The 21,071-nt window shown below is 39.5% G+C and overlaps 1 protein-coding gene across 1 annotated transcript; it reads left to right on the forward strand.

Moving 5' to 3' along the window:
- Positions 1–13,491: 13,491 nt before the first annotated feature.
- Positions 13,492–20,407, forward strand: PTGS2 (prostaglandin-endoperoxide synthase 2). Its single transcript, XM_005147107.3, has 10 exons — positions 13,492–13,645; positions 14,081–14,197; positions 14,309–14,452; positions 14,914–15,057; positions 15,408–15,589; positions 16,403–16,486; positions 16,670–16,916; positions 17,925–18,211; positions 18,375–18,522; positions 18,668–20,407. The coding sequence occupies exons 1-10, from the start codon at positions 13,594–13,596 to the stop codon at positions 19,072–19,074; spliced, it is 1,812 nt and encodes a 603-aa protein (XP_005147164.1). The 5' UTR covers positions 13,492–13,593; the 3' UTR covers positions 19,075–20,407.
- Positions 20,408–21,071: the final 664 nt, after the last annotated feature.

Genomic DNA, 21,071 nt, shown 5'->3' on the forward strand with positions numbered 1-21,071 from the left:
AGAACAGCTCTGTATGTTTTAAATGTCATTCTGCAATGCCTCCAATTATGCTTCACAGCACACATCGATACAGTCTTACACTTCCTTCCCAAATTAGAGAAATATCTGTGCTATTTTCCAATCCACAGACTGAAGTGATTGGATGAAATGAGAAGGAAAGGGTGAGAAGGAAGACCAGGGAATCGATTTACCATCAATAATTTTACCTTCTTTGAGTGCAACAGGCACCTGGTACAAATGGGCTCCATAGAGCATGGTGACACTCTGAAACTATTGGCACCATACAAAGCCTCTGCATCTACATAGATCACTTGGTTTATCAGCTTCAAATAATCTACATCTAAACTGAGATGACCACAATTTAAAAAAAATGGTAAAGATTTTATCTACATTTTTTCAAAAATTGTATCTACAGCCAGACCTTTCAGAAACTACATGCTACAAATTTCTTATCTAGATTGGAATCAAATCAAGAGTTTCAAATGCACCAAATTATTTTTTCACATTGGACTCTCAAAAAATCCAGTCAGTACCTGTTTATATGGCTGGATGTGCCACACATGTGTACACACACACACCGTCTGTGTCTATATAAACATATCTGTCCACTATAGTATGAGCCAGAAAGACACAAAAAAAGGAAGGCAAACACAATCTGCATCATATATCATATCAATTACTCACAACCAAGAAAGAGAAAAGAAACCAAAGGAGAAATATTTACCAGCTGAGGTTTTCTTTACACAGCTGGAGCTGCTCAGGTTTAAGAAGTTTTTGTTAACAGAGCAGGAAGATTAAGAATTGTGCTTTCCATCAGGAGACTCATCACTCTCTGGCAGCCAGCTGCTCTTCTGCATAACAAAGATGTCTCCACATCCAATGGAGCCAATGCAGACTTTGGCTCTTCACCCCTTTAGGTTCATCCTTTTGTTCATGAGTACTGAAGCATGCTGAGCCCTCAGCAAATTTGGCTGCCAGTTGTTGGATTCATGCTGATCACCCTTTTGCACTGAGGCAGGATGAGTGCAGGTGTTTTGAGGAGTTTCTTTGCAAGTTTCTCAGCACCAACCGGTATAACACAAAAATATACACATCTTCACAAAGATAGTGAGGCCAAAAAAAAAAAAAAGTCTTTATAGCTAAGCCAGCTACTTAATAGAAATGCAACAAGTCATATGAAGAATGGCTGAAGGACTTGGGGTTGTTTAGTCTGAAGAAAAGAAGGCTCAGGGGGGACCTTATTGCTCTCTACAACCTCCTGAAGGGGGATAGACACAGGAGGTGGCTGGTCTCTTCTGACAAGTAACAAATGATAGAACAAGAGGTAATGGCCTCAAGCTGCACCAGGCGAGGTTTTGGCTGGATATTAAGAAAAAATTCTTCACCAAAAGGGTGATCAGGCATTGGAACAGGCTGACCAGGGAAGACCTGGAATCAGCATCCCTGAAAGTGTTCATAAACTGCGTAGAGGAGGCCCTCAGTGACACAGTTTAGTGGTGGACTTGGCAGTTACCCAACTGTTACCCACGTGGGTAACTGTTGAACTCGATGATCTTAAAGGTCTTTTCCAACCTAGCTGATTCTATGATTTATTTTGAAGTATGTTACAAGACTGGTACTAGTAAACTAAGGTGCAAGAAAACAATGCAAATGACATGCAATGGAGCCAGCAAACAGCTTCTGTCAAAGTGGTGGTGTTAACCCGTGGTCCCCTACTGATGCTCTTCGGCACCAGGATCTCACCTTGATTGTACACACCTAGCTACGGCAGGAGTTCACTGCACAGACTCTGCACAGCTTTCTCTTAGCAAGAACCATCCAGCATCCAAGCAACTCCACAGACCACCAAGCCTTCATCTTCCAAGTTATGAGAATTAAGAATGCATGAACTTCCACATTGAGGCTGCTTTTTGTTTATTATATGCACTTCACTCTCAGGTGACTCTTCATTTTAAAATCTGAGTAGAATTAACTGTGCTTGTAAGAAGGTAGCACAGTACTCTCAGGTGTGGCAAATAGCTATTGCACATAAATGCAGATGTCATCAAGAACAGCTTCAGCATCTCTTGGACTCTGCAGTAAGCTGGAAAACTTGGGCAAGGGGCCTTGGACTGAGAGCCACAGGCTCAGTGCAGTCATTTCAATAGTTAGCCAAGAGAGCAGCTAAACCCCGGCTGCTGGAGAAGGTGCTCTGACCTGACTGTGTGTGCCACCTAGTGCTGCTATTAAAAACCAAATACCCCACATTAGCCTGAAAGCTGAATCACTAAATCACACCTACACCTGTTGAAGAGAGATACAACAGCCATATATCAGGCACAATATTTATCTACATTTTAAATTTAGACTGAACACTTCCCCCGGTTTTTTCTCCAAACACAATTGTTTGCAGATTTCTTCTCAGCATGTATTAAAAGGGACCCAAACACTTCTCTTAATTGAACATGTAGGAAAAGGGCCAACCCAATGAGCATAAATCACACCTCATGTCAAGAGTTTACAATCATAAAATTTCAATCCATCTTGTTAGGGAGATTATTTGTAATTTACAATACCACAGACTCCCACTGACACCGCAATCCAGGTGTTAATTCTGCAGGGACTTAAGAGTGCCCCTGCCCAGAAGACAAGGCAAAGGTGACAAATCCTGTTCTCCTGCTTAAGAATTTAGCACCGCAGCCTGAACAATTCTCACCAGGTTACACATGAAGCTAATGGGAAAAAAAAACCAACAAACATTTTTAATAATTTACACATATTTGCCTAGTAGAGTTCATAAAACATGAAAAAATAGAAACCTGGAAAGGAGATTGCTGAGGTCAGAACCAGAGACACAAGACTGAAGAGGGCATGTATGCAGACTGCTATTCAACACTTGTACACTCTCATGAACTTCACCAAAAAGGTACCTGAATCACATCTGTGTACAAAGAAATGGTAAGACAACAGCAGAAGATCTGTAAACAGATAATAATTTTTGGTCTTACTTAATTTTCACCCTTATTCTCCAGGCTGTGAAACAGACAAAAGACCAACAGCAAGCCAAAAATTATCAACTAGCCATGCCCATATTTTATTAAGTACAGTCTCTGAGCTGACGACACTACCCCAGCTACTCTGCTGTTGCAGAGCTTGCAGCTCACTATAATCCCCAAGCTTTTCAAGAGGTGAGGATTTTGGTAACCTCTGAATTAAACACTCCTTGTAACCAGAGAAGGCAAACTATCATCTTTCACGCAACTCCAATGCCATGTCATGTCATATGGGCAAAAGGAGGTGGTGTGAATTCAAAGAACAAGAAAGTTGGCTACCATTACTGCAATTTCATGTCAATTCAAATCTGTAATCCAATTTGCCTAATGCTACTTTATTCAGTAACTAAAAAAAAAAAACAAAAAAAACCAAAAAAACCCCATTTATTTCTGTTAGTGTTGTTTACCTTAATGTTAATTATAATCTTTTGGGTTTTGAATTACCTAAATAAAGTTTGCTTCCTTTTTTTTTTTTTTTCCCCACAAGTTTTTATATGTATGTTCCCCCTCAGCTGCAACACCCAGCAAGTATGCTAACTCTCACAATCATCATTTTCCTTTTTTTTCTCACTGGAGAAAGATAAGGGTACAACTTAGAAGGCTGTGAAAAAAGGAGATTGGGTATCTATTCCATTTTGTACAGAACTCAACAAAATTATGACTTGTTCTCAAAGTAGCAGGAACAGAGAACTTCAGTTTTGAAGTTATTAATTCAGCAAATAAACCAGCTCTTGGACAATGAAATCCATGAAAGGAATCAGGCACAAATTATCAAATATGCTGGGCAGCTTCTTGTTCCATAACTTTTGTGAGCATAGGATGAGAGAAATCCTTCAAATCTTCCGTTCAGTGCAAAACATAATGAAATGCATTATGTAAGTCCTTACACAAATTCATGAAAGTCAGTTTGGAAGCACTTCAGCTACAGTTCAGCTTGTGTCTGAAAAAACATGCAGCACTACCATACCATGATAGTTCTCCTGTTCTAAATGGATATAAAATAACAGCAAGTTTTCTTCCAAATCTGTCTGTACAGTTTCTGGTTTTCATGCTTTCCTAACTGCCTGTTGTCATCCAGCATCAATGCAAAGAACTGAAAAAACATAAGCCATACTCCTAAAAACCCTCTCTAGGGAGCCATGCTTCTCAGCTATGACAGAGGCATGGAATGAGCAGAGGGGTGAGTCTGTGTATCAGGCTGGACTAAAACACTTTCAGCTCTTGTCGAAACAAAGTGCTTTGTTTTGAGAAAGTATTGTGCTGTATTTTAAACAAAAATTATGCAAATGAGGAATATATTGTTTTTCTGCAAGCTTCAAATATACTTTTTTAGACCTGGATATGAATATGGATATGCTAATGGAAGCCTTCGAAATAGTGTTCCTGTTCATGAAGGCTTGATCATGGGCAAAAACCTCAATAGGATTAGAACTCAGGGCTCAACATTCAATCCCAGTACCTGGAGTGATACTGCTATTGATGCTAGATACTAGTAATTTTAAAAGATGGTTTAAAAAGTCTATATGAAATCTGAAATTCAAAGCGAGAGATATAGATTTACCTTAAGACAAGGAAATAGCTATGCCAGGTGAAAAAGTCTGGTTTTAATCCTCAGGAGATTAACAATTCATTAGTATTTCAGTTAAGCATCTAAGCAAAAAGGAACAGTTTAGCAAGAGGAAAATTAGAACTACAAGCCTAATTAAGTTGGAATCAGAACACCCTGGAAAGTGGAGGTTTTAAAATTTTCACCTGTATGAAATACAAATAGGTTTAGGGTGTAAAATGAAACACATTATCTCAATCAACCCTACTTCTGATGCCTCAAATCACGGTTTTTGCATAGGAACTGGTCCCAGGTTACAGTGTTGTCCAGTTGATAGGCTTGTATCAGTGTAAGAAATATTTTGGATTTTAATTTGATTTCTTCTTACAGGCTTGTTTCATTCCTATTCACCACAAACATTTTCACTGTCCAAATTCTGATGTTGTGTAAATTCTTTCACATTAATTTTATACTGCCTTGTGCTGAAGAGGACTTCTAGGTAACTGTCATAATTGACAATCACTAAAATACTCCATCCCTAGGACAAAACTCATAGAGTATCCAAAACATTGCAATGTAAATCTCTGTGGAGCTGCAGAGATTTATTTGGGAGTGGATAACAAATCAAATTATACCATAATGCACCATGTGAAGTACAGCAACAGAAAAAGGATGTTACCCAGATTACCTCATAATTCCTTCTGTGCAAAGTGCTTTGCATTTGTTGGGTTTTTTTCTTCCCCATTCAGTATTGCTCATAATGTGATAATAATAAATTACTTCTCATAGTACTGCCTTTATGTCATTTACACTCATTAGTGTTAATGAGCAGGGGACAAGGAGCCTTGGGCAAGGGGGCTAATCATTCTTACCAGCCAAGTGAAACAACAAAATGTTCTACACATAAATATTTCTTCTCTTTCCTACCCTCTGGAAAGTCCATAAACATTTAAAAATCCCCAAGAGCTACGTTATAACACCTAAGAACTACTTTGCATTAAATGCTCCATATTTAACTGATATGGGCAGGAGTGCCAGCTATTTAAAATGAGTTCACCAAGAGGAAGTTCACAAGGTCTTGCTTGCCACATCCATACTGCCATTAACAGCTACCCCAAGATGCCCATGGGCCTGACCTGGAATCATCTGAGTTCACAGAGTCCAGGAGAGAGAGTAGAGGGGCCTTCTGGGAGTGGAGTTTGTGGTTAGAACAAACCACGGGGGAACTATTTGCATATGCACTATGGCCCTTCCCTACAAAAATCAAGTAAAGACAAAAGGCACACACTGCATGTCAGGCAGGTTTTTTTTTTCAGCAGCAGCTGAAAATCTTAAGGAGCTGCAGGCAAAGAAGGAAAGCTCTCTGGGAGCCAACAGGCCCTGCCACCATCTGCTGACCTAGAAACCACTTGAAGGCTTATCACAAGATTATGATAGCCTTTGTAATGGTCTGGAACCAGTTGCTTCAAAGGAACTAGGGGTGGTGCAAAGAAACAATGGCTCTGTGGGAGCACCAGCACAGAATAAGCTCCTCAGACAGAACCCTATAATGGTGCAACATATCCTGCTATTTCCAGCCAAACCTGTCCCCAAGCCAAAGCTGAGGGCTGACTGGCCTGAGGTCTCTGGCAACTCTCCCCAAAACAATCCCAGGAAAACTGTCATGTGAAATGAAAAACCAAAATAACATGCATTGCCAGAACATGTTGCAAAGCCCTCATTGACTTAATGAACTGCCTATAAGAAGCACACAGCAAGGTACAGAGTGGCACCAGCACAGACTTTCCACAGCTGATGCAAAAAAAAAAAAAAAAACAAACAAGGAAAGCTGAAATGTTTTCAGTTGGACTTGTATGATTTATCTTCTCTTCACTGAGTTAAGATGAAAAATAAATCCAAAACTACATTAGAGACCACCACTGGATAAACAGAAAAATAGTGGAAGAGAGTCATGTCAATATTAAACTAAGTTTACAATTCCTCCACAAAGAAATGCCATCAAAAGTCATGATAGAAGATGAATCATGTGGAGTGCAATAATAAAAACTGTTCACAAGATCATTTGCATTGCTATTACAAACAGTAATGAAATGTTAAGTTGGAAATCAGTTAGTCCTTTAACCTGTATTCTGACAAGTCAGGATCAAATTAACACATGCCATTTTCTGAGAAAACAGCCTTTCAATTATTCCCCTATTTTGCTTTTTGTAAAGGGGGTTTCTTACAGGCAAAAGGTACTCTGCAGTGTTGCAGTTTGCCAGGTTCTGGTTCCCTAATATACACAGATAGAAATGATAAGTGGATGACTTTCCGCTCACAGCACACAAGCTGAAACCTGTAACAGCTCAAGCACTAAAAGGAAATGTCAGATGTTTTCCCTGGCACATACTAAACTATCTGAGCTGTGGGTTTCTTACAGCCACTGCAGTGTTTGTAACTCCTTAATAGTTTTCTATTTTTATATGTTTGATCATTATATATTTTCCTTAATTGAAAATTCTAGGGAAAAGAAATTAAAACCAGTAAGACTTTATTTCCTGATAAGTATTGTGATGGCATTATTTCCCTCAGAGGCTCAGTTTTAAGCCCAGTGAGCCAGCCATTTTTTTATGTCATTACATAATTGGCTGTCTCAAAAAGCATAAAAGCATTTGAACAATTTCTAAATTATTTGCCTTTGCTTAGAGTCATATGCCTTGGCAAGACATAACATGATGTGATGTCTCCTTCACAATCATCTAATTTCACTTTGAAAAAAAGCAGGAATTCCTCCAGATTTTCTCTTCTGAGATGTACATTTTCTTGGCAGAATCTTCCTGGATTAAAACTCGTTCCAACCTGAATGGTTTAATTTGCAATATGTTTTAAAGTGCCTTCAATTCCTACTGGCAACTACAAATAATTACACCAAGTTATCCACATGATTGATTTTCTCAAGGCCTTTTAAAGAAAAGGATCATGGGCAACACTTTTTTATCTGGTCTCTGAGTCCATTTCACTCACCAGTAATAAGCTCATTTAATAGAATTTCAACCTTTTTATTTCTTAATTTCTTCCCTTTTTTTTTAATTGTAGGGGTATATTGGAAGTGTAGCCGAAGAGCAAGCCATTACAAGAACATTGGAAAACACTCACAATTTCACAATTTACCTCTGGAAATGGAAATTATTAGAAAGAAGACTTGGGATTTTGGGTAGCCTGCACTGGACACAACATACTCCAGGAACCTCCCACCCCAGTTCAAGCTATTACTATAATTTGTGCAGGCACAGTCCACTGTCCATCCCGAAGGGCTGCCATGGATCTGTGTCATGGAACATTTTTGTTGGTTTGACACCAGATGACTCCTCCAGCCTCTCAGCTGTGAAGAGCTAAAGCCAGTTTTAGTGGACTCAACATCTTAATATAAACACTTTAATGCACATCCAGTCCTCGACGAATATACCGTGCTGGCTTCTTCCTCTGTAAGCACTCAACAGTGAGTGAAGGCTCACAACAAGAAGTTACAGAGTAGAGCTGCCTTCTTCTCAAAGCGTTGAATATTATTACTTAACAAGTAGTGTTTGATCATGCTACAACCCCCAACTGAGTTACTTTAAAATTAATTTGCTGATCACAGTAAGTACAGCCGCATCACAGCAACCAACATAGCAACCAAAAGCAGCTTTTGAAAACCAGAGGACAAGTTGAGGACACTCCATGGATCCATTTATTTGCACCAAAATTAATCTCCACTGAATGTTACTATACACATGGTGGGTGTATCCACCTCGTGAGATCCTGCTGTTAATCATCAGAATCCCATAATGTATTGAAAATGCGAAAGCCGTAACAAAGTCTTACTGCACTGTATGCATGCACTTTCACAATTATTATTCACATGTGAGTTTCACACATAGAAAATTTATTGCAATATATTATACCTTGATGAAAACTCATCCATAGCTAAGAGAGTGAAAAATGGTGAAATGTTGTACTTACGTACTTCACATTGTAAAAATTTCCTCAAACTTCTATTAAGAATTGCCTTAAGGACAGAAGTTTACAATGAACTGTGAGTTAATAAATCCATCTCTGCATAATCACTGGGAATCACATACCTTCATAGGTGTAACTGCCCACAGAATTTTATACCTCTGCATAGCCTCACACATCAAAGCCTTCCAGGAAACAGCTTAGCATCCCATCAGATAAATGTCTACATTAGAAGTACATGAGCTGCACTTAAGCAGTGCTAATTTTATGCAGCTTCATTTTTTTCTTTTCTTTTGAGTGTTTGATAATATTCCGTGAATACAGTTAATTTATCATTATATATCATTATAAATATGGTTATATATGTGGATAACATATAACTATATGCACTGTATGTAGTTACGTATGTGGATGTTTTAAGTGGCTTTAGATTCAATCTTCTCTTCAGTAAACTCTATTATAGTTTGCTTTATGCAGTTTATGCCAAAGTGCTGCAGGAGGTTTTTTTTTTCCTTTTTTCTCCTTTGGGAAGTGATTGTATCTGAGATGATACACACCTCCATAACAAAAGACTGAGTTTCAACTACGTGACAAAGGAGCATTTGTATCACATCCTGGGTTCACGTCTTATATTTAAGCATTTGATACGAATGTATGTTGTATCTGCAGGATCTGTGGACTTCTTGTAGTGACTAAAGACATCTCACCTTATGAAATGAGTTCTCAGAAAACATTATAAAACCCTGCTTAGTAGAGCTTACTAGATGGACCAGCATTTTTTTCACTGTTGTAAATTGATCTGGTAAATGCTCTTGTAGGAAAAAAAATAAATATCTTTTTGCTGAATGAGAAAAGGGACTAATGAATAAAACTTAATTAACTTCAATACCCTAAGAGGTGTTTTATGTAAAAACGCATTACGAGATAACTATTTTCTACTCAGTAGAACCTACTACAGTTTCCCTTATCCAGTTTAAGTCCTTGTGCTGGAAAGCAATGGAAAATTACAAAGCATGATATTAACTGCATAACAACAGGCCAGCTTTCAGCTGCAGAACAAAAGAGTGTGAGACTGGATGAAAGAATTTGCTAAAAGTTAAGCAGGAAGTAGTTAACAGAAAATTCCAGCATCTGCAATGAGGAACATAATATTTGCAAATCTGTATAAGGACAGATTTTCTGTGGAGTTTTTCCACAGAAAGATAGCCTTTTGATTGTTTTGATATACAATGCTTATTATAAGAGGCATAACAGAAGCAATTACCCTGAGTTACAACCAACTTCTGAGAAGATAAAAAGCACATAAAATGTCAGTTGATGCTTCTTTCTGTAAAGCAGCTACAAAACCTCATGACGTGTTTCTCAGAGCTAACTGTGATCAAATGTCTACATAAGAAATGCAGAACATATTGAGGCTGCATGGGAAAAAAAAAACAAGGGCTCTGCTAAAAAAAATATCCCAGAGAACTGAATCACAATAGCAGAGTTCACAGTTTAAGTTTGGTAGCCAGCTGGCAATAAAGAAAACTTGGTTTTCTTCATTCAAGTCATAATGAAAAATATTTATGAGAAGTGAAGAATTTGCTAATTTTTCCCACTGAAGCATAGCTACATGATAATATTAATGTAAATAAACTGGGGGAGTGGGTAACGTATTTGCTGGAAAGACCTTTCTTAGAAACATGTGCTTAAAGGTTGTTGATACCTTGCAAGAGGACACATGATAGGCTTTACAAAGCTTTCAGCTCCCTCCCACAGAACTGCCATCTCTGAAAAATTTGTATTATGAAAACAACGGCATTTGCCTTATATTTACGGGAGTCAGTGCAAAAATGGAGTAGCACCAGTGCCATGGGACAACATTTTCTGCCTGGTGCTCCACCTCACCTTCTTTTAGTGGCATTACTGAAGCATGTTGACCCTTACGGGTTGCTGTATCTTCTGTCAATACTGTCCTGATACTTCACCTTAGGGAAGCAATAACCTGATCTCAGCAGAAGTGCGAATTCGATATATTATATATGTAACCTCCATAGGCAGTTAAACCTAAAATAGGAAAGGAACAAAGAGTTTTCAGAGAATCATCTCCTCCAGAAATTTCAGCAAACATAAAATTAGCTACATTTGTTCAACAGGCTGCTTTCATTTGGACAAAAGGGTACTTAAATGACTATTGCAGAAGTAAAAATAACACTGGTTGGTGGCGGGGTTTTCTGTTGGTTTTTGTGTGTGTGTGTGTGTGTGTTTTGGTTTTGGTCTTTTTTTTCAAAGATGATTTATATGCAAAAAAAAAACAAAAAACAAAAACCCAAAAATGGCATTTGTTGGTTGATGCATAAAATCTCCACCTGGTGGTGAAATCTGCCACAGTAAACTTTTCAGAGAAATTCCCATTCCAACATATAACCAGTTCTTTATTATAGACAGTCCCAAAACAACAAGGGGGAAGGGCAGCCTTGAATAAAAAACAGCACTACCATATTTCCCCCATTTTCCATCATCTTGGAAAGCTAAAGAATTCATCCAGTTATACTGCAGCTATCAGGTGTGCAACTGATGTTCCCCAGCCAAAAACAGACTTGCAAAGAGCTCCTGCTGTACCATATGTAGGGTGGGGTGGAAGGTGAAGTGTGCTGACTGTTTTTTCAGCTGCAAAAATTGCCGCTTCCTAAGGAGAAACATCTGCCAAGGCTGAAGTTTTGCTCTATTGCTCAGTTTGCACATTGGTTATTTATAATAATTGAAAACTTTAAGCAATACCAGCTACCTATATCCTCAGGGTACTCCAAATCATAACATAATTAGCATTGTAGTATCATGTTAGGGGTAATTCTCTTGCAGCACATAATTAGCTCATTTCCCCCCTTAACATTGCTGGTTCTACACCCTAGAAACATTTTCTGCATTTACATTTTCCTGCGATCCTTATTGAAATGTAGTATCTCACCTAGTATTTTCAGTAAAAATTTATTATCTAACAGCATCAATAAAAACTTTGTAAGACAGAATAAAATCATTGTAAAATGGGCATTTAAACTCTACAAAGCAAAACCCTTGATCTACACCGTTGTGTTTACCACACATCCCTTTCTATACTCTATTCCACCAGTGTGTTGTGTTAGTCAATTTGGCTAATGACCCCTCATAGTGCAAAAATAAAACATTCCCCTTTCACACTTGATAAGTCTGAGTAATAGTTACAAGACTTAGATGTAGCTGCAACCTGCAGCGACTTATGCTTTACACAGGAACAGGCTGCCGACAGCTATCCTCTGCTTCAAGTGTATGACCAAAGCCAGTATTCTTACACATATGCATATAAATATATAAATATATAAATATATAAATATATAAATATATAATATATGCCTTTTCCTATGCCAGAAGCATCGTGTGATTACAGACATTCGTACACTATCCTCTAAAACATCCAGGATGACCTACTGCTGATGTATACGAATTATTCACTAACCACAACACAGCTCTGGGCCAAAAATAAGATTCTGTTTAATCTGGACCATTCCACTTTCTGTAAAGTCACTGATTTGCAATTTTAAACACCATCAGCTTCGAACCTCAAAAGATATCGCTAGTGAAACAGCAATGGGGTTTTTTTGTTGTTTAATACTGACATTGAGAAAGTACAAGCAATGGGAAGACTGCTGCAAGGCCCCATCACCACGCTGTAGAGAATTACACAACTACGTTACATTCTACTTGTTTCATAAGACATTTTCCATGCACAATGAAGATTAGAAATAGTAGTAGAACATACTGATTAAAAAATAAATAACCTATGACAAAAAGGTAAAGAATCTTCAGATGGCAAAATCTGACGGAAATGAGCAAATATCTGTTTACAGAACAACTATACAGACCAGCGGGGGGTACTTTAAAGCAAAAGTGCCTGCAGAGAAGTCACTGGTGATTTCAAAATAAGATGCCTAATAATGGGATTTGGTATCATCATAACGTACCTAGAAATAAAATGAAATACATTCAGTATTACTTTCTAATCCCCCTCTCCCCATACATCCATTTGCAACACAAGAGTCTTGCAGTGAGCCTCCTTCCATGCATATGGGGAAAAGCAGTCTTCCAACCACTTGTTTAATGTACATATTAAAATTACCTCGTTAACAAGCTAATCCCCACGTTCCCCAGAGTGCTCAGTGCTGTGTCACACTGGGGGGGCACCAGGAAGTCAGCAGGATACTAACGGCACCGTGCCTTTTGACCATTAGATTTCTCCTGCAGGGTGACAGTTTTCACGGCACTTTTTCAGTCAGAAAAGTGCGTTTTCTCCCGAGGAAACGGGGCGACAGCGGGCAGGTGCGAGAACAGGCATTAAGAAACATTACTCGGAAAAGGGGTAGTTTGGGGGGCGGGGGAGGAGGGAATAGGGGATGGGATTTCAGCACCTCTCTAGACACCACGCACCCGTGTCGCTCCGCCGAGAAACGCCGTCAGCCCCGGGGCGCCCGTGGGTGGCTCCCGCCTCCCTGCCCTGAGGAGACGCCGGCGGCGGCGACGGCGACAGGCCAACCCCGGTCGCTGAGGAGCCGCCTCCGCGAAAGCGCCTCCCCCTCTTCTTCTTCCCCAAAGCCACCGGGGACTCAAAGGGGGCGGGGGTCGCCCGCAGGGTCCTCCCCACCCCCCGGGGTTCCCCTCAGCCCCCGCTGCTCCCGGCTGGCAGACCGCGGCTCTCCGCGGCTGAGCCTTACCCGAGGTAAGAGAACGGGGCCGCCGCATGCCCGCCGCCACCTCAGCGCCCCCCGCCGCAGCGTGACGGCACCCCGGGGGCTGGCCCACGGCAGGTGGCAGCGGGCGGTGGCGGTGGCGGGGCGGGCCGGCGAGAAGCGGCGCGAAATCCCCGATTTCGTGATAGTTTCCGGCGGGCGGGCGCAGAGCGGGTGACTCACTGGCCGCGCCAGGCATAAATAGGCGGGCGCCTACCTGGGAGCGGCATTGGGTTCTCGGCGCCGAGCACCCGCAGAGCTTGAGACACAGCAAGAGTCCCCGCCACAGCCCCGCCGGGAGATGATCCTACTGTGCGCCCTGGTGGCTGTCCTCCTAGCTGCCAGCCACGCAGGTGAGTGCTCTCCCTCCCCTCACGGGGGCAGGAGCGCGTTCGGCGGCGAGTGAATCTTGATCTAAGCCATCGATGAGCATTTCTTTTCGGCTGCGGATGAATTAAAATTTATAGGGGTTTCTAATGTTCTGTATTCTCTTGTGATTTCTCCTATGCTTGCTATATGGTAGAAAGTATGTTAGGCCTCTTGCTAGATAATCCAACGCTTCTGAGGATATTTATTGTTGCCACGAAAAAAAACTCCTATGCTTTTGCTAATAACAATTATCCGTAGCAGCTTAAAGGGTAGGTTGAATTATTGTGAGGTCTCTATCTTTCCAATAAGCATTGAACTTCAGGATATTGCCTGCCTAAGTTTGATAAGTTATCTTAGTGAGATAAGGATACTGACATAGCTATATAAAATGCTAATCGGAGCATTTGGTTTCATTCCAGCCAACCCTTGCTGCTCAAACCCTTGTCAGAACAGAGGAGTATGTATGACAACAGGATTTGATCAGTATGAATGTGACTGTACAAGGACAGGGTATTATGGGGAAAACTGTACAACACGTAAGTATCCTAAATCTCTCTTCATGGAACTGAAATTTGATAATTAAATTCCAGTATTGCAGGTCATCCTCAATAGCTAATTTACAATAATCTTTTCATTAATGCTCACAGCGGAATTCTTCACGTGGCTGAGGCTGACATTGAAACCTTCACCAAATACTGTCCACTACATCCTCACCCACTTCAAAGGAGCCTGGAATATCATCAACAACATACCTTTCTTACGGGATGCTATTATGAGATATGTATTAACATGTAAGTATGAGTTCTCTCTTCTAGTCCTCTTAACTGACAGAATTCATTCCTAGAACTCCAGGATGATTGATTAGTCTGTATATAAAGTCAGCAACCTAAATCGCACTGAAGTAAAAACACTCTACTTGAGATTTCTGCATGATGCAGAATTGTATGAAATATGCTTTGAAATGGAGATGCATTTTGCTCTGATCTCTAATAGAATTCAGGATTTTGCCAGCATAAACTTTGCACTAAATTACTCATACTAATAGCTGTATTCAGTAATCAGAGACTCAATACTGTTATTCAGCAACTGTAATCCCATTTACCATCAGTAGCCTATATGTGTGTAATTTCTCAATGAATACAGCTTCTTCCAGAATACATGGAAAAGATATGGCCTTATGACTTTTTGAGACAGCTTGGGGAAAAAAAACAAGCCAACAAACAACCAAACAATTTTTAATATTCTTTTTCAGCAAGATCACACCTGATCGACAGCCCACCAACTTACAATAGTGATTATAATTACAAAAACTGGGAAGCTTATTCCAACCTTTCCTATTACACAAGAAGCCTTCCACCAGTAGGACTTGACTGTCCAACACCAATGGGTGTGAAAGGTAAGGAATAAACCAGATGCATAATGTTCACTTCTAGGAATTTCTATGTATCTTATCTTGGAAAATACCACCAGACCTGCTTTTTATAGCTTTTTTTTCAGTGTAGGTTACTGTAAGAATAGCCATTGGTTTGGATACACTGTAAAGACGTAAAAGAAAACTATGCTGGCTCTCACTGAGTTACATATTAAAACTGAGGAATTTAGAAGTTTCAAACAAAATCAAGAAAATAATTATACAGAAGCTGCTATCCCTCGATAATCTATTGACAGTTTTAAACCTTTTTGTTAGGAACAAAATTAAGTGTTGCATAAACATAGTTGTCTGGAATATTTCACTATTTCTTGCAGGTAAGAAAGAGCTCCCAGATTCAAAGCTGATTGTGGAGAAGTTTTTGCTAAGGAAAAAATTTATTCCTGACCCACAAGGTACAAATGTGATGTTCACATTCTTTGCCCAACACTTCACTCATCAGTTCTTCAAGACAGACCACAAGAAAGGACCTGGCTTCACCAGAGGTCTCGGCCATGGGGTATGATCATAGCTCTGTAACTTGAACACAGTACTTTAGCATTATAGCTGCTCAGTAGCAATAAAGGTCTATCTTGCAGGTTGTCAGGGTATACAAATACCAGTGCACATACTGTGCAGCACTGTTTGCCAGAAACTAATGGCTTTATCTCCTCTCTAATTTCTGCTTAGGCAAAATTCTAGCACCTGGCAGCATCTCACCCTGGGTCAGAACCACTTATGTAAAGCACATGGTTCTGGTTAAAATATCTACATATCGATCTTTGACTTTTTTATTATTCCCAAGAATCTGTTACCACCTAAAGCATGTTAGGTCTATTGAGTACCTAGAACTTCTCGGTTGCAAAGAGCTGTACCCAGCACTGTAAAGTATGTTGTCTGCTGCTAATCAAAGAGAGTTTAAAAAGAACTTCAAAAGCAGACTTGGTTTAGGATCTTTATCTATAAAACAGGCAACCTTTGGACAAAGAGTTCTTCAATATAAGCAATGTGTATGTCTGAAACAAAGCAATAAAATATGTGTGTATATAAAGACCTTTCTGCATAATAGAAAGCTGCTGACACTTTAAACAGAGTCCTTTTTAAATTGCCAGTCAATTTAAAAACTTACTATTATGCAGAGATGGCTGTAGTTGCCAGGAAATAATTTGGCTTCATCTTAAATATCACTGCATGATACTTAAAAGGTAATAATAGAATTAAAGGGTAAACGTCTAAGGGATGAACTCCTATTGGCATCCATAGAAGTGGGACATATCCTAAAATAGCAAGAAATGTGAGCTGGCTTCATGTTGCAAATGATTTTATTTTATAGGTTGACTTAAACCATATTTATGGAGAGACTCTGGAGAGGCAACTTAAACTGAGACTTCTGAAGGATGGAAAGCTAAAATACCAGGTATGTCTTATTTCAGAATCCCTGCCTTCTTACTGCATGACACATACTTCTTAAAACAAGTGATCTGTGCATGGTGTAGTTGATCTAAAGTGTAAGCCTAAAGTTGGTAGTAACAGTCAACACAAGTTAACTCAGAGCATCATGGCTTACAAGTCTCTTGTTCTTTCTCCCTACCCCTGGCAGATGATTGATGGAGAAATGTATCCACCAACAGTGAAGGACACTCAGGCAGAGATGATCTACCCTCCTCACATACCAGAACACTTGCAGTTTTCTGTTGGGCAAGAGGTGTTTGGTTTGGTCCCAGGCCTGATGATGTATGCTACAATATGGCTGAGGGAGCACAACCGGGTCTGTGACATCCTGAAACAGGAGCACCCAGAGTGGGATGATGAGCAGCTGTTCCAAACTACTAGACTCATATTGATAGGTGAGTGTCATTTCTACTACATGCAACTCTAACCTTCTCTTGTGCATGACAATTCTACCTGTTATCTACTGCCGATGCAGTAGGTGTAGTAAAAGGCAAAGCTATTACTTAAATTGGCACATGAGGGCATGCATCTGAGCCTGCCTGACCTGTCACTGGGATTGTATTGAGATACAGTTTCCTCCTGTATAGCTATATTAAAGAGAGAACTGAATAAAACTGAGCTAAGTGATACTTAATTCCCTTATCAAATGGAAACAGAACTGAAAGCTGTGAAAAAGCAGGAAGATAAGGTTCATTTCTCAGAGAAAGCATGGAAAGCTAGGTGACCTCAGTCTCTTGGATCTTGTGTGGATTTTTTGTGTTGTTGTTGGTTTGGTTTTTTTTTTTTCCCAGGGGTTGGGTCAGTTCAGGTATGCTTCAAAAGAACAGCTGTGTTTGTTTAATGTTCAGGAAGTTATGTAAAATGTAATTCTGCATATTTGTCTGTCTGTTAGTGGTGTTTAGCCTTCTGTACATTCTGATGTACACTAAGCTTGAAAAGACCTTGCCCAAACTGGCTGAAACAGTAAACCAAGGCAATGCTATTAAGCAGCTCAGAAGCTGAAAGTTGCTTTCAGATACCAACTTTCTTCATTATCCCTTACATCCACCCTAGAGAGTAGTGTATAATTGAACACTATGTAGATACTGATGTGTGTTGTTCTGTGGAACATACAAGGAAGTGTATCTGGGGTGGGGGAAGCAGCCTGTAGAAAATGCTTCTCCACCACAGCAAAAAAATTTTGGAATCATGAAGTACTGCTTCACCCCTTAATCATGTAAAATAGATGAATTCTTTTCTAGAAGAGATAACAATGTTGAAGACCATGTTACCCTGCTAATTATAGGTCTGGAGGGGTTTTTTTAAGAACAGTTCAGAAATGGTATTTTCTCTGAGCAGGGGAATCACCTAAATATTGTGAGGCAGTTGGTACCAATGTTCTCTTCTGTTTCATTGACCAACAGGAGAAACAATCAAGATTGTTATTGAGGACTATGTACAACACTTGAGTGGCTACCACTTCAAACTCAAGTTTGATCCTGAGCTGCTGTTCAACCAGCGATTTCAATACCAGAACAGAATTGCAGCCGAATTCAATACTCTCTACCACTGGCACCCACTTCTGCCTGACACTTTCCAAATACATGACCAGGAGTACACTTTCCAGCAGTTTCTCTACAACAACTCCATAATGCTGGAACATGGCCTTTCCCATATGGTGAAATCTTTCTCCAAGCAAAGTGCTGGCAGGGTAGGTACTCTCTGAAGTTGCTAGTGAACCAACAGAAATGTAAACTAGGGGTGGGACAAGGGGGTAAGATAAAGCTATCAAAGACTAATCAAATACTATAAAGGCACAACTTCATCACTACTCTTACTGGGAGATCTTACTACTTTTCATCTTTATTAAATAGGTTGCTGGTGGGAAAAACGTTCCTGCTGCAGTACAGAAAGTAGCAAAGGCTTCAATTGACCAAAGCAGACAAATGAGATACCAGTCCTTGAATGAGTACAGGAAACGCTTCATGTTGAAACCTTTCAAATCATTTGAAGAACTTACAGGTAACAGTGTTCATCCTTTCTATCAAACAAGGGCCCTCTTCTTAAAATTACTAAGAGCCCTACAGTGTTGTTACTGGCTTGAACAGGACAGTCTTGAAATGAAAATAGGGTTTTTCCACTTACGGTTTTTATTAATCAATTACAGGAGAAAAAGAAATGGCAGCTGAACTGGAAGAGCTTTATGGAGACATTGATGCTATGGAGCTGTACCCAGGCCTTCTTGTAGAAAAGCCACGACCAGGTGCCATCTTCGGTGAAACAATGGTGGAGATTGGAGCACCATTCTCTCTGAAAGGACTCATGGGAAATGCTATCTGCTCCCCTGAGTACTGGAAGCCTAGCACCTTTGGTGGAAAAGTTGGATTTGAAATAATCAATACTGCATCCTTACAGAAGCTCATCTGCAACAATGTGAAAGGCTGTCCCTTCACAGCTTTCCACATCTTAAATCCTGAACCCACAGAGGCAACCATTAATGTTAGTACCTCAAAAACAACAATGGAAGACATCAATCCCACACTACTACTGAAAGAACGATCTGCTGAGTTGTAAAAACCCATCTATTTATTTATTTAACTGTATAATTTATTCTATTTATGGCTTAAAGTGTTTTTTAAAAAAAGAGGGGGGCAAAAAAAATACCCTAAACTTGAGCATCTTCATTCTGGAGGTTGCCCTAGATGCCTTACTTGGGTAAGGTTTCTACTTACAAAAGGGATTTTCTGTATTTGAGCTCTACAGTGCTGAATCCCTTGTTTAAAGTCTTCTGTAACAGAACTATGTATTCCAAACTGGACAAAGGTTCCAATTTTTTTTATGTTGTTTTAATACTTGACAAATAGTGTTAGTGGGGTTTTTGTCTCTTCACTCGATAGGTCACATAACACTACAAAAGCAGGTTACTTCCTCAGCAACTTCTTGAACAGGCCATTGAAGTAAAAGTACAAGAAAAAAATTCCTTAATGAAAACTGCTGGAAAAGATTATGAATTCAATATGAGCACTCAAAGATTAACAAAAATACATATACTTGAGACTTAATCATGTCAAGTCGCAAAATGTGTTGCATTGATTGTTGATACTACCTCTCCCTTATTGCAAATAAGGCACTTTGTGTAGTAACTTACGTTTGGTTTTATGTGTAAATCTACTTTCATGTGGCATTATACTTTTTTAATTTATTTAAAGAAAATGTAACTTCTTTTGGATACTACTTGTTCTTGAAGCATATGTCACAGATGTATTATTTATGTAAAAAGATAATAATAGGTACTGAGCTTAGAAATAACTGTCGTGCTGCAATACAAGGCTGCTTGTACCTTGCTTCAGATGTTTTATTGTGCAAGCTTGGGGAGGTCTTAAACTTAGTCCAAATTATTGGTATCGTAGCTGTATCTCTCTGGTCTACTTGATAATATAATTTTAATCTTTGTCACTTTAAGGATAAATGGACAGTATGGGTTTAGATAAGGATGTGACTATAGGATAGCTTTTAGTACCCAAACCCCAGATTCTTGGGGAATAGTGAAAACTGAGAAGCTGTGTAAACTCGCACAGCAGAGAAATTCATATAGAGTAGGTCTAGCAAAACTTCAAGGCACCAAGACTTGAAGGTAGCTTATGTCTATGTACACAAGCTATATCTGTGACTTATAGTTCTATTTATTGGGGGGAAGAGGGATAATGTTTTGTTTATAACTTATAAACAGAGGCATTTTAAGTGACTTAAGCTTATTTAAAACTGGCTAGCTAGCACAGAATCTCCTAGGCATATTTGTCCTGATCCAGCACTAAACTATGTAGTCCTGCCTGAGTACGTAAGGAGTTACACAGGTTCTTGTACCACCACTTCAAACTTTGCCTGTAAGGGTATTTTTTTTTTTTTTCTAATTTCTAGAGAGGAAATGTAGAAGATGATCCTCCCATAAAAGCAGCTTGGGAACTATAGATAAAAAGAAAAGTCACTTCAGACTGGAACAGAGCAGCAACCTGCTATTCTGTGCCTCTGCCCAAAATTTCTTGACTACTGGAAAAGGACTTGAGTTTTTATATTTCACGTGAATCTCTCAAACATTTCTAGAGGCTTCTATGTTGTAATGGCTATGGCAGTAGTATAGTTTGACTGTGACTTCTGTTTCTGTTGATTTATTTAAAGAGGCAAATTACCTTCTGCTGTGTAAGTTTGTAATTGTTAGTGTGAATAGCTGAATCAAGATCTCCTATAGCAGTCAGTATGAGTGAGTGATTTGAGGTGGTCTTTGGTATGAATGCTTTGAGAGAAAGAAGGGCATTTGTTTTCCTTCTTCTGTTTGAAGCATGAAGAAGGGAAAATCTTCAATAACCTTGTATTAAAAGGTGGTTAGTACTGTATTTGCTTATAAGTGAAAACTGCTTGAACACTTGATAAACATGTAATTATTATTCAGATCCATCTCTGGAGCACACTTCAGAGCACCCTTCTATTAGTAACAAGGAAAAGTGTTTGGCTTAGAGTGAAAGGAAGACGAGTCTGGACAGATCTAGTTATTTTCAGGCATGTAATAGAGGAAT

The sequence above is a fragment of the Melopsittacus undulatus genome, chromosome 6 (assembly GCF_012275295.1).
Source record: "Melopsittacus undulatus isolate bMelUnd1 chromosome 6, bMelUnd1.mat.Z, whole genome shotgun sequence".
Lineage (NCBI taxonomy): Eukaryota > Metazoa > Chordata > Aves > Psittaciformes > Psittaculidae > Melopsittacus > Melopsittacus undulatus.

Bases quoted from the DNA above. Each gene is read 5' to 3' on its own strand.
- PTGS2 (XM_005147107.3), top strand. From the start codon at position 13,594: ATGATCCTACTGTGCGCCCTGGTGGCTGTCCTCCTAGCTGCCAGCCAC. The intron at 16,487-16,669 runs GTATGTCTTATT...TACCCCTGGCAG, and splicing joins ATGGAAAGCTAAAATACCAG to ATGATTGATGGAGAAATGTA. The intron at 16,917-17,924 runs GTGAGTGTCATT...ATTGACCAACAG, and splicing joins TACTAGACTCATATTGATAG to GAGAAACAATCAAGATTGTT.